The sequence below is a fragment of the Monodon monoceros genome, unplaced genomic scaffold (genome assembly GCF_005190385.1).
Source record: "Monodon monoceros isolate NGI ecotype Baffin Bay Population unplaced genomic scaffold, NGI_Narwhal_1 Super_Scaffold_11, whole genome shotgun sequence".
Taxonomy (NCBI): Eukaryota; Metazoa; Chordata; class Mammalia; order Artiodactyla; family Monodontidae; genus Monodon; species Monodon monoceros.
Window position 1 is genome coordinate 22,883,631 of NW_021703767.1, and position 14,691 is coordinate 22,898,321.

The 14,691-nt window shown below is 32.8% G+C and overlaps 1 protein-coding gene across 3 annotated transcripts in view; it reads right to left on the bottom strand.

The window, feature by feature from the left end:
- The window catches only part of NCAM2 (neural cell adhesion molecule 2), a 491,601-nt gene that overhangs the window by 166,124 nt on the left and 310,786 nt on the right, over window positions 1-14,691 (bottom strand). For all 3 annotated transcript variants that reach the window (XM_029214785.1, XM_029214787.1, XM_029214786.1), the window contains 2 exons: window positions 5,438-5,555; window positions 1,259-1,419 (listed from right to left, as the gene is read on the bottom strand). In XM_029214785.1, coding sequence (XP_029070618.1) covers window positions 1,259-1,419; window positions 5,438-5,555 — 279 coding nt within the window. The remainder of the gene's footprint in view (window positions 1-1,258; window positions 1,420-5,437; window positions 5,556-14,691) is intronic.

Sequence of the window (14,691 nt, forward strand, 5' to 3'; positions counted from 1 at the left end):
AGGATGTGTCCACACATGTATTACCATTTGTCTTTTGGTCTAAGTAATATGCCTGCTTCTGCCAACTGCAACCACTGGTCCTTCTTACTCTTTTTTTTGTTGCTGTTATAACACATAACACAACTTTATTAGTAACCAATTACTCAGTGTTCAAATTTCCCTGGTTGTCTCATAAAACCTTATACAGTTGATTTGTTTGAATCAAGATCCAAATGAGGCCTATATACTGTGATTGGTTGAGGTTCCTCTTATGTCTATTTTGACCCATATTTAGTTACTGCCCCCACCCAATTTATTTGTTAAAGAAATCCTGTAGTTGTTTGTTTGTCCTGTAGTTTCTTTTTTTTTAAAAGTTCAATACCAGATTCATGTATTATTTTATTCTTTTTTTTAATTGGAATATAGTTGCTTTACAATACTGTATTAGTTTCTACTGTACGGTAAAGTGAATCAGCTATAGATATACATATACCTCCTCTTTTTTTTTGGATTTCCTTCTCATTTAGGTCACCAAAGAGCATTTACTCTTATGGAGTACTCCCTCCTTCCTTTCCCTTTCTTTGTTGTGAAAGCTTTTTGATAACAATGTTTTTAAAAATGGAGAAAGCATACTAAATATTAGTAGTGCCTATAATTTTTAGTGTTTGCTTTTTAAAGAGAACAATCACATTCTAAATATTTACCAGCAAAAATTTTCCTCTTGCAAATATAATAGGGGCTAAATCAATAATTAAAAATTAATTTACCGGTTTTCTATTGTTTGTAAGCTCCCCAAAGAAGGCAATATGGCTCTTAGTAAATATGGAAGATATTTATGTACATTTCCTTTTAATAAAATGAAAAGGGAGTATTTAATTATGGTTACAGGTCAATGTTTCCAAAGTATAGCCTTATAGGTGAGCTCTTTTGAAGTATTAATATATTAAAAGTAAAACTGATCCCAACATATGTCATTTAAAGATTTATGAAGATCAACCCATAAATAATATAATAGATCCCAATATGTATAATTTAAATGAATTTTCTTTCAGCCTCTGTTATTAGTCAGCAAATATTTTACAAAAATTTACATGTATAATCTCATATAATTCTTAAAATAATTCTATCTGGTTGCTGCAATTTTAAAATATATTTTAGAGATGAGAAAACTGAGACTTAGGTTTGGAAATTTAAATAGCTCATATAAGTGACAGAGTAGAATTTGACTCAGACCCCCCTCTAGACATTACAGTTTTAACTACTATGCTATAATACTTACCAAAGACTTGGAGAAGTACCTGTTTTTCATCTTCTCCTGCCTTGTTTGTGGCCCTGCAGACATACGGGCCCCCATCACTATTGATTATGTTCCTGACAGTGAGTTCTTTATTGCTTCCTTTCAGTATGTACTTTTCATTTTCTTCAATAAATTTGCCATTCCTAAAGAAGAAAACAGAGGTTGATCTTCATAAACCTGACTTCATAACTTAAGATCAGATCATACTCAACTTTTTGACCTGTAACTGTCAATATTTCATGGCTGCTGTCATTGACAGATAAAGTTATATTCCAGTCAAACATACACTTACTAGCTCAATAGAATTTAATGCATAAATATTAAAATTACACTTGTAAGTTGTTTTGACTTTAGAGACAAAAATAACGTTTGAGCTGTGTTGAAATCTTGACACTCATCTTAGGCAAAAAACACTTTTATTCAATTTTCACTTTGATTATTAGCAAAAAAAAAAAAAGTTTTATTTTCTGATTTAAATTCCAAACACACATTTCATGTTGGTGAGTCAACACATATTTATGAAATGTACTTCTTTACTAGGTTCCAGGGACACGTTTAATATAATTTCTACGGAAACACCCTTCAAAGGCAATTTAAATAAATAATGAATTTATATTGCACATAGGTACTGCCAATAAAAGGGTAAGAGGAAAGAATTACATGAAAACAGTTATAGAAACTATGCTGCGTATAACAATTTAATTCATTAGTGAGGAGAAGAACTTTTTCTCAGATATAAGTATTTTTAAGTAGTTTCCAAGGTCTTTCTGAACTGAAATAGTGTTCATTTTTTTTCAATTCGTTTTGTTGTTCATTAAAACAACATCTTTTGAACTTTACAATAACTTATAGTAAAAAAAATATTTTACATGCATTTAAATCTGAAACAATTTCTACAATTCCCCTTAATATGTGTGAAGTCATACTGTATATTCTTTTTCATGTTATTTTATTTTCCTCATCTCCACTTCCTCCTTCTCCTTTTCTTTCTCCTTTTTTACTTGTCAACATGGTAAAATGGACAATTAATTGATTTTAAGACCCACAAATGTAAAAATTTAGGATCTACCTTTAGGGGTGGGGGGATTTACTTGTCCATACAAGTGTGAATTAAAAAAGAGGAATATCTAAAAGGATTATTAAAAATCTTACCTAGAATGAAACAGAATATTTTTTCTGATACTCTAAATGATCTTTGCAGTGAATTCTAGTTCTTTCTAAAAAGTACTGCCACATATCTTAACACAGTCCTTGTCTTTCTATGACTCAGTAACATCTATTTTTCCAGTTTTTATTGACATGTGTAAATACAACATGAAATGTGCAAAAATTCATGAGTGGTGAAAAATTAGGCCTCAATAAATACTAGTGACAAAAGTATATAGTGCTCTGTACTTTTCTGGGTTTTTTTTCATATTTTCACTAATCAAGTATTTAGAAGTATAAATAATGACAAGATTTCAGAACTTTTGCCTAGAATTTTATGTATGGATAAGGCTTTCACCACAATTAGTGATACAATATATTTCTTAATCTAGTCAATAAAAAAGTATTCATTTGTCTCATTATCATCATTATCATCATCATCTAGAAGTTTCAGCAATTTGTGGCTTAGGAAACATTTTCCCTATATTATTAACCTGGTTAAATACAATTAGTTCACAGATGTGCATTTTCCCTCTCCACCCTCATTCACAGATCAGATAACTAAATTTTAAGTATGATTTCCTCACCCATCAATTCACAGATGAAGAGACTTAGGTTTAGTTTGTAATATAAGCAGCAGGTTAACTAAGTTCTAGTGTTCTTTACGATAAAGAGATTATTTCTGTACTTCATGTGAAATATTGTGCTAAAGGTCTGAAGTATAGCAAATGAGTGAGACAGGGTCACCTATCATGAAGAATTCATAGTCTGATTGATAGTAATAGAGGGTAATATAGATCCCATTAATGCATTTATTCATAACTTTGTATGTGTGTTGGGAGGGGTGGGGTAGGGGATCTATTATAATAGAAGAGAATGGAAAAGATGATGGCTAGAATACTCTGGGAATTTTTGTGGGAAAAAAAATCCATGATCTGAGCTATTAAAATAGCTATTAAAATATATTCTATATGTTAAAGTAATTAAAATATGGGCATGGTAAGAGAGAAATGGAAGAGGAAAAAAGGCCTCCATCAAACTTATAGACATAAACAATAGAATGAAGAAAAATACTCTGGTGGGATTAAAATCAGATTAGACATTACAAGTGAGTTCATTCCAAGGAACTCAAGGTTGTTTTAGCATTTGAAAATCAATGGAATTCACCAATTTAAAGGGCTAACAATAAAAATCCATATGGTATTCTCAACAGAAGTAGAAGAAACATTTGAATGGAAATGAAGAAAGTGATATTAAGAGTTTCTGCTTTTACTCCCACTTTGGTTTCCTGGTTCTCTTTGTGAAAATTTCTTATTTTTCCTCAATATTTGGTCTTCAACTACCTTCTTTACTGGTTTCACTCATACCTCTTGGAAATATTATCCCTATGCAATGGGTAGTGTCTGGATTTTTCTCTCTGCACTGCTGCCCTAATACTTTTTGGAATTTTTTTCACAAAGATAACATGTCTATATCTACAGATAAATATGTCACAATGAAAACTTCCCTCTGATACCAATTTTACCTCTGTTAAGAACACTATCACATACTCCCATTCTCGCATTATATATTATATATCCAGCTACTAGGATAATTATTATTTTATTCCATCCAAACGATGAGGCTAATGCCATGTGAAAAAATGGAGGTGCAAAATCAGGAATTTAAATTATTCAATTATATTAGCCTCTGAATCTGATTTATTCTAGTCTGTATGATAATTATATTTCCACTTACATATGAGAATTTTAAACAAACGTTAAACTTTAAGAAAATAGTCTAAACTGAAAGTCAGTCTCTCCAGAAAGATAAAATGATGAGGATAAGACTCTAGACCAATATTTGTTCATTGTAATGAATGATCCAGGAGCTTTTCCTTGCTGTGATTAGATCTAATATTGACTGTTAAGGATACACACTAGAAACCAGAAGTCTCTGAGATACATGATAATTATCTGGGGTGAATGTGTTAATGCTTGATGTGTAATCCCTTTAAAAATACCAACAGTGAGTCAGAAAGGAATTATTGTCTGCAAAGAACTTCTAGAAACACCTGTCTGAAGAAATATCTTGTTTATTGATACCTGCTATGTTAAAGCAATAAAGGTTTGAAACTTGAAGATAGTATCAGTAAATGTTCAGAAAGTAATAAAAAGTAGTTTTGAATTTCAATTATTCTCCTTAAAATATTTTTTTAAAACCTAATCCTTATTATGGACACTTTTGCCAATTTGAATATAAATTTCTAATTGTTTTCTTGTGACTATTCTTATAGTATATGATTTATGAAGTATAGAAGTGATTCTATAAATATTTACAGATTTGCTTGAGTAGTAACCTCAATTAATAACTAATACATATTTAAAAACTGTCCATTTTTAAACTTTAATTGTCTCCCTTTTAACAGTGTGAGACACAACCTAAAAGAGTGGAATATTTTGTTATCTGTTTGATGTTAATAGAAATCAAATAGCATTTAAAATTCAAAAAAAATATAAAAGTGAACTGTAAAACAATAGATTTAGAATAGAGGATTTATTCATTTGAACATTTTGTTACATAACATTAAATTTATTGAAATTTAACTCTACACAACTAGCTTTTTCTGTAATAACACAGTACACAAATAAAATATACAATTATATTTAATAAAATATAATTATGTACACATACAACAGTGGTGCCATTCATACTAGAATTCCCACTTGTGGGTACTCTCTAGTAGGAACAATAAAATGGATGAATTTGTCACAGGGCTCCTGGGCCCATTTTGGCCAGAAACATGCCTTTTAGATAAAATGACCAGGGCTATGAGCACAGCCTTTGACTTGTGTTAAATCATTCTGTTGCTTTCTTTAACAAGTTAATTTAACCAACTTAACTGAAAACAAAAATCATTTTCAACTGAAATTCAAAAACAATGTTTCCATTCTGGACAGAATGATAAGACTGTAAATATTTTTCCGGAAGCCTGACTACGGACACAAGCCAAAGGGATGTGGGTGCATAACCTACCTGTACCAGGAAATGGTGGGCTCAGGAGAGCCAGAGGCTCTGCAGGAAAATGTCATCTCCTCTCCTCTCTCTGCTGTGGCATTAAAGGATTTCTGAGGCATTGTGATTGCTGGCGGCACTGAAAAACAGATGAATGTAGATTAAATAGAGATGAAAAACATTTTACCAACACCACTGGGACATTTTTACTGTTTTTTTTTTTTCTTTTAAAGCTAAGCTTTACAACTTCTGCACTTATATCAAGAGGACTGACTTGGTTGCATAGTAAAATGACTAAAATCACTGATCTGCCTTCTAATGTACAATAATTAGATAATTCACTGTAATTCTGTTTTACTATTTTTAATCTATTAAACTAGACTAAAAATAAACTAGACATTTTAGCAAATATATATATATATATTTACATATACACACACTTTTATGAACTATTTCTTACATAAATACAGACAATACCACCCTGACTTACATAAATACTGAGATCTACTTGGAGCATAAATGGATTTCCTATTTAGGTTCTCATCGGTGTATGTACTTCTATAAGCAAGCATTCAAGACAGGGCTTTCAAATTAAGTGTCAAACCATAATGTTCTTTCTGATTAACTACACTTAATTTCTTCAAACAACTATACAACATTTTATGAAGAGAAATTGCTTAATCCATAGAGAGTATGAAATAGATTTTCATGAACAATTCAATTTTAAAATTAAGCTTCCCCAATTTCTAACTAATTACATTGCAAAAACTGTATATGTTGCACATTTTGAACACGTTGAAACTGTTACTGAAATGCACTGTTTGCAATAAACAAATCAATGACATCCATAACAGAAGCTAAAATTTCAAAGTAAAGCATAAATTTTTATTTAATGTACACTTTTATGATTTTTCAATTGAATATGATGAAATGATATTCCTATAATTATTTAATATATTTGATTTTACATATCCTAAACAATATGACCAGACAGGCATTTAGAAATGTGATTTTAATTAAATATCTCTACAATAGCATTCAGGTCAAAACTGATGTTGATTATCACAATTGATGGTGGGGATAGGAACTGATATGTATCTTAGTAATTAAGCACAATTAATCAAGTTTCTGCCTTTATGAATTTAGATACAAGGTGCATGACATGTCATGCTGTCTGTAAAGTAACATAATAATTACTAGTATTACAGTAGGACGGACTTTTCTTTTTCAGATGTTAACTCTGCATTTTAAGTCATTGAAATTTGACTATAGTATTCTATAGTATTCATGTAGATAGAAACATTTTCAAACGGAGAGCCATATGCTCCAGTTCTTGTCCTGTTATTGTTACTAATCTAAACAAGTTATTTATTCTTTATCATAATTTTCTTATCTATAAAGTGAACTGTAGATGCTGGATAATCTCTAAGAATTAACAAATCTTAATCTCTGTGTTTTATGGTATGTTAACTCTGCTAATGACATATGTGTTCTTACTTGTAGTGTAGATTAGTAGAAAAATATTAATATTACATGTTTAGATACTTTGAGGTACTTTGAAGAGTAATTCTAGAACTATTCTGAAGAAAAATAGCATCAAAATCTGCAGAGGTTTTCACTAGTTCAGATCTTAAGATGTTCAGGCAGTTTGCTAGCTACTGTTTCGACTGTACAGCATTTTTACATATATTACCTTATTGCTTCTGAACTCACTGTTGAGTTGGATTAAATAATTTTAAAAGAGGTAACAATTATATTTCATCTGATTATTTTTTCCTCACAAGACCAGCATCTACTCTATTTTATCTTTTTAAAAATACTTTTGGCATTTGACTATATCTGCAATGTCCAGTTTTAATAGCTTTACCAAGATTTATGTTCTGTACCTGTTAGGTAGTCAATCCTTTGAAAATTTCTGTTTTTATATTTTAGCTTCAAGAAGCATGGGGATGCGTAGAGAAGTAGCTCCATAATTTACTTACATGGAAGCTTTGGTTCACCTTCAAGTTATAATTCCCCTCACTGGCTGCTTATGCACCAAAGACATCACTAACTTGATATCTTAACCCCCCTTCATCAACAGTGGAATCCAGCTAGTCTATGTATCTTCTGTGTCTTGCAGTCTTTTTCTCCACCCACTTTCCTTCAAATGTTTTTTGAAAGATAAAGAATACGGTATTAACCATGAAATACTTGTATGGTTCTGATTAACAAATACCAGTAATTTCTACAAATTTATTCAGGATAGGGATAACAAACTCCACTCTATCATTGTCAGGAAAGCAACTCTTTTCTAATTTATTGACTATTCAGATCTGTCCTAAATGTATATCATCAAATATATTCACATGTAGATCCTTTAACTGGCAGAGGACTGCTCATCTTAAGACTCAGCCTTTTCATAATTACCTTTTCTTGTTTTTACTTTTAAGGCTGCATGACACTTAGACATTCACATAAGAGAGGACTTGGGGAAGATAGCAGAGTAGGAAGTACCAGGCATCTGTCTCCACACCTACATGGCAACTGCACTGTCAGAATCTGTCTAATGTAACTATCTTGAAACTGTGGAGTCTATTGAATGCTTACAACTTCCAGGCAAAGACATGGAATATAAGCTGTTGTTAATACTGGTCAGTTTCAGCTGTTGGTACACTGGCAGCTACCTATCCCCCTCCGCATCTGAGGCAGGAAGCTGTGCACGTGTTCCTAGAGTAGGTTGCACAAAGAAAGCCAGGATAGGCAAAAAGGACTTTGTCATTCAGATATCAACGATCTGTGCACTGATCACTGACTGATGCTTTTGATCACAAAGGTGCAGATGAAGAGGTAGTGGCCATTGTTGTTATACCTCCCACAATGGTGAGATCCAGGGGATTTAATGAACTCTCATTCTTTTAGTACCCCCTTCATTTTTCTCTTTTTACCATTTTGGGAGGCAGACATTAAAGACTATGACATTCAAAAACAACTGCATATAACGGACATATTAGAAAGTGACCATGCATGTCCAGGGAAAGGTGTAGGCTTAGAAAATACCTGAGGATACTTTAAATTTACATCTCAGGCTGATCTTTGGCATAGAGACAGCCTTCAATAATAATAATAATAATAACAAGTAACAGTAAACCCTGGGATTGAGAAAGAATCTGATTTCCATAGGAAGCACTTATTATGTTCAAATATCCAGTTTTCAGAAAAAAATATCACAAGGCATACAAAGAAATAGGAAAGTATGGCCCATTCAAAAGAAAAATTAAATCAATAGAAACTGTCCCTGAAAAAGACCTGAGGGAAGATATGCTTGATAAAGACTTTCAAACAACTGTCTAAAAGATGCTCAAAGAACTCAAGAAAGAAGTGGAAAAACTCAAGGAAACAATATATGAAGAAAATGGAAATACCTATAAAGATATAGAAAACCTAAAAAAAAGCCAAAAAGAAATTCTGAATCTTAAAATTAAAATCACTGAAATGAAAAATTCATTAGAGGGATTCACAAGCAAATCTGAGTAAGCAGAAGAAAGAATCAGTGAATACGAAATAAGGCAATGAAAATTCTTGAATCTGAGAAACAGAAAAACAAAAGCTTGAAGAAAAGTGAATACAGCCTAAAAGACCAGTGGGACATAATCACGTGGACCAACAATCACACAGTGGGAGTCCCAGAAGGGAAGTGAGAGAGAAAGGAACAGAGTGAATATTTGAAGAAATAATGGCTGAAAAGTTTAGCTATGAATATAAACATCCAAGAAGCTCAACAAACTACAACTAAGATGAATTCAAAGAGGACCAGGCCAAGACACATTATAATGAAATTTTCAAAAGGCAAAGGCAAAGAGAAAATCTTGGAAAGCAGCAAGAGAAGAGTGATTCATCACATACAAGGGATCCTCAGTAATTATCAGCAGATTTTGCATCAAAAACTTTGGAGGACAGATGGCAGTGGGTGGATATATTGAAAGTGCTAAAAGGAAAAAAAAAAAAAACTGTCAACCAAGAAACCTATATCCTGGAAAACTGTCTTTCAACAGTGAGGGAGAAATTAAGACATTTCAGATAAGTAAAAGCTGGAGGAGTTTGTTACCACTAGACCTGCCCTGCAAGAAATGCTCAAGGGAGTCCTACAAGATGAAATAAAAGGACACTAGAGAGTAATTCAAAGCCATATAAAGAAATAAAGAGCTCAATAAAGGTAAATACATGGGCAATAAAAAAGCTAGTACTACTGTAACAACAGTTTGTAACTGCATTTTTTTCTACATGATTTGAGACTAATATATATTTTAAAAAGATATTAGTATGATTTTAACTATGTCTTATAATTCCAGATTTTGTTTTCTACATAATTTAAGAGACTAATGCAATTTAAAGAATTGTAAGTTCATGTTTTGAGACACAAAATGCATAAAGATGTAATTTTGTGATATCAACAACCGAAAGGAATGGAGTTAAGCTTTAAAGGAGCAGAGTTTTTTATATTTATTGAAGTTAAGTTAGTATAAATTTAAAATAGAGTGTTATAACTTTAGGACATTAAATGCAATACCACCAATAACCACAAAGAAAATAAGTATAGAATATACACAAAAAGAAATGAGAAAAGAATTTTAAAGTTCCACTACAAAAAACTGACTAAACAAAAAGAAGATAGTAATGTAGGAAATGAGAGACAAGAAAATCTATAAGACATTTAGAAAAACAGCAAAATGACAGAAGTAAGTCATTCCTTATCAATAATTACTTTAAATGGAAATAGATTAAATTTTTCAATAAACAAACAGAGATTGGCACAATGGCTAAAAACACATGACAAAATTATGTCCTATCTATAAGAGATTCACTGTCAATAATGAAGACACAAATAGATTGAAAGTGAAAAGATAAAGATACAATAACTAAAAAAGAGAAGGGGTGACTATACGAATAGACTTTGAATCAAAAAGTTTATAAGAGGAAAAAAACATTGTATATTAACAAATGCTTCAATATAGCAAGAAAATATAACAATTGTAAATATTTATGCTCCTAATAGTAGACCATCAAAATACATGAAGCAAAAACTGACATAACTGAAGGAAGAAATAGTCCTACAATAATAGTTGGAGACTTCAACAATACAGTCTTGATAATGCATTGAATGACCAGACAGAAGATAAGTAAGAAAATAGAGGACTTACACAACACAATATACCAACTAGTTCTCACGAATATACAGCATACTCTATCCAAAAAAAGAGAGTAAACACATTTTCTCAAGAGCATGTAGGACATTCCCCAGAAAGCCCATATGTTATGTCAAAAATTAATCTTAACATAAAGAACTAGAATAAAAGAATAAATACAACCCAAGCTAGCAGAAGAAAATTAATAATAAATATTAGAACAAATTTTGTTTAAATTGAGATTAGAAAATAATAGACAAAATTAATGAAACTATAAGTTGGTTTATTAAAATGATCAACAGAATTGACAAAACTTTAGCTAGATGGATTAAGATTTAAAAAGGTAAAACTCAAATTATTAAAATCAGAAACAAAACGTTAACAATTCCAAAGGAACAGAAAAGGATTATAAGAGGACACTATACAAAAATTAACTCAGAAAGAATCAGACCTACAAACTATAAAACTCTTAGGAAAAAATATAAGGCAAGAGCTTCATGACACTGGATTTCGCAATGTTTTCTTCAATATGATACCAAAGGTGTAGGCAACAATAAAAAAAAGAGAGTAAAAAGGCAACATGTAGAATGTGGGAAATATTTAAAAATTGTATATCTGATAAGGGGTTAACATCCAGAATAGATAATGAACTCCTAAAATTCAGCAACAAAAAAATATATATAACCCAATTCAAAAATGAGCAAGAGGACTTAAATAGACATTTATCCAAAGCAGATGCACAAATGGCAGATAAGCACATGAAAAGATCCTCAACAGCACCCTTAGGGAACTGCAAGTCAAAGCTACAGTGAAATACCACCTCATATCTAATAGGAAGGCTACTATTAAAAAAAATAAAATACAATAGCAAGCGTTAGTGAGGATGTGGAGAAATTGGAACTTTTTGCATTATTGGTAAAATGGAAAATGGAAAACAGTATGGTGGTTCCTCAAAAAATTAAAAATACAATTGCCATGTGATCCAGCCATTTCATTTATGGGTATGTACTCAAAAGGATTTTGAAAAAGGCCTCAAAGAGATATTTGCTCATCCATGTTCATGGCAGCATTATCCATACTATTTAAAAAGTGGAAGCAATACAAATGTCCATAGATTAATAAATGGATAAACAAAATCTTGTATATGCATAAAATGGAAAACTATCCAGCCTCGAAAAAGAAAAGAAAATTCTAACTACTTGTTGTAGTGTATCTACAACATGATTGAACCTTGAGGACATTATGCTAAGTGAAATAAATCGGTCACATAGAGACAAATACTCTATAATTCCACTTATTGTGCACTTAGAGTAGTCAAAAACACAGATACAGGAAGTGGGATGGTGGTTGCTAGAGGCTGGAGGGAGAGGTGAATGGGAGTTACTGTTAAATGAGTATACAGTTTCAGTTTTGCAAGATGAAAAGAGTTATGAGGATGGATGGTAGTGACTGGTGCACAACCTTCAACAACAAGGGAATACTCCTGCACTGCTGGTGGGAATGTGAATTGGTACAGCCACTATGGAGAACAGTATGGAGGTTCCTTAAAAAACTACAAACAGAACTACCATATGACCCAGCAATCTCACTACTGGGCATATACCATGAGAAAACCATAATTCAAAAAGAGTCATGTACCAAAATGTTCACTGCAGCTCTATTTACACTAGCCCAGAGATGGAAACAACCTAAGTGCCCATCATCGGATGAATGGATAAAGACAATGTGGCACATATATACAATGGAATATTACTCAGCCATAAAAAGAAGTGAAATTGAGCTATTTGTAATGAGGTGGATAGACCTAGAGTCTGTCATACAGAGTGAAGTAAGTCAGAAAGAGAAAGAAAAATACCGTATGGTAACACATATATATGGAATTTAAGAAAAAAATGTCATGAAGAACCTAGGGGTAAGAAAGGAATAAAGACACAGACCTACTGGAGAACGGACTTGAGGATATGGGGAGGGGGAAGGGTGAGCTGTGACAAAGTGAGAGAGAGGCATGGACATATATACACTACAAAACGTAAGGTAGATAGCTAGTGGGAAGCAGCCGCATAGCACAGGGATATCAGCTCTGTGCTTTGTGACCGCCTGGAGGGGTGGGGTAGGGAGGGTGGGAGGGAGGAAGATGCAAGAGGGAAGAGATATGGGAACATATGTATATGTATAACTGATTCACTTTGTTATAAAGCAGAAACTAACACACGATTGTAAAGCAATTATACCCTAATAAAAATGTTAAAAAAAAAAGAGCTGCTGTACACCATTCCTGTTAATGTCTTTAATAATTCTTTAGAGTTAAAAAATGAGGAAAAAACCCCGATCTCATACATGTCAATAAGATTAAAAATAATATTACAGAGTTCCAGCTCTGGGTAAATTGGAGAAACTCCTCTACATTTGTCTCTATCACTCAATTTGTCTGTAACACTTAGACAACATGCATGGATAATCGGTTTGAGGATTCTGAAATGTAAATGGTAGCAGGCATATTGCTAATTGAAAAATATCAGAACTTGAAATAGTAGGAGACAATCTATCAGAGAACAATTTTTTTTTTCTTCAGAATCCCTGGACTGAAGGCAGTCCAAAACTCAGAAGTGGGAATCAGCATGGCCTGAGAGAGGTCCAAGAGAAGCCTTCTAGTTCAGGTTCAACAAGCAGGAAAGAGGTCTCCTGGTAGTGACAATGGCAGCAGGGATGGAGCTTGTAAGTGTCTGTCTGAGACAGGACCATCTTCCTCTTTAATCAGAAGTTATGGTCCCAAGATGGCAAAGCAAATATATCTACTGCTTTTATCTTTCTCTTTCCTCTGGCTCACTGACCCTGAATGAGGGCACACTGGTGGTAGAGAGGGGATAAATAAACCCCAGTTTTCTGATTATAGGACTGAAAAATGAAGTCTCAAAAATAGGTAGGTAGGTGAGAGATAAAAGACTAGGAAGAGGGCTTCCCTGGTGGCGCAGTGGTTGAGAGTCCGCCTGCCGATGCACACGGGTTCGTGCCCCGATCCGGGAAGATCCCACATGCCACGGAGTGGCTAGGCCCGTGAGCCACGGCCACTGAGCCTGTGCTTCTGGAGCCTGTACTCTGTAACAGGAGAGGCCACAACAGTGAGAGGCCCACGTACCGCCAAAAAAAAAAAAAAAAAAAAGAAAAAAGAGTAGGAAGAGCTTGGAAAAGGAACCACATCAAGTTATTTATGAAATCTTGAGCTCAGCCCTGAGCTATCAATGTGTGGATATAATCTTAAACAGCACAAAGACGTTGAGAACTGAACTAAGAGACATCCTACCCCACAGGTCCTGGAATGGCCATTGGTTCATATGTGAGACAGATCTGAAAATTAGTGCAAAAGTTTTGAAAATGAAACTGATTTTGAATCCACAAACCACAGAAGGCTGGTCACAGTAAGTGGTCTGAATTTAAATCAATTGATCGCCTGCAAAAATAAAAATATCAACATTCTCCAAAGAACTGAAATAAAACCCAGAATCTCATAATATTCAAAATCCAGGATATAATCTAAAAAATGTTGGCCTATGTAGAACTAGGAAAATCTCATGTTAGTGTTAAATGCCAGTGACATATTGAAACATGCTTTATTATCTAAAAACTACTTTAAAGTAAATATTTTAAACATCTTCCAAAGGGTAAGGGTGAACCACCTCAGAATAAATGGAAAGACAGTTCCCATAAAGACACACAGTATATTAAGAATAAATGAATAAATATTAGAACCAAATTTATAATAACAAAGATATTCATGGGTGTGATAAATGGATATGACAGAGGGAAGAGTTTCTGAACTTGCTGAATTACCAATAAAAATTGTCCAATCTTCAAAACAGAAGTAGAAAATATTAAAGAAAGAAAGAAAAAAGAAACAGAGCTTCAGGAACCTGTGAGACAACACCAAAATGTCATCAAATCTAAGAAGGAAAGGAGAAATAAACATCATAGAAAATGTATGCATCTACATTTGTATATGTATACCTATGTATATGTATCTATAGAACTAATGTCTGAAAACTTCCCAAATTGGCAAGATTTTGAAAACACAGATTCAAAACCAGCTGTAGCCTTGAAACCCAAACAGATAAG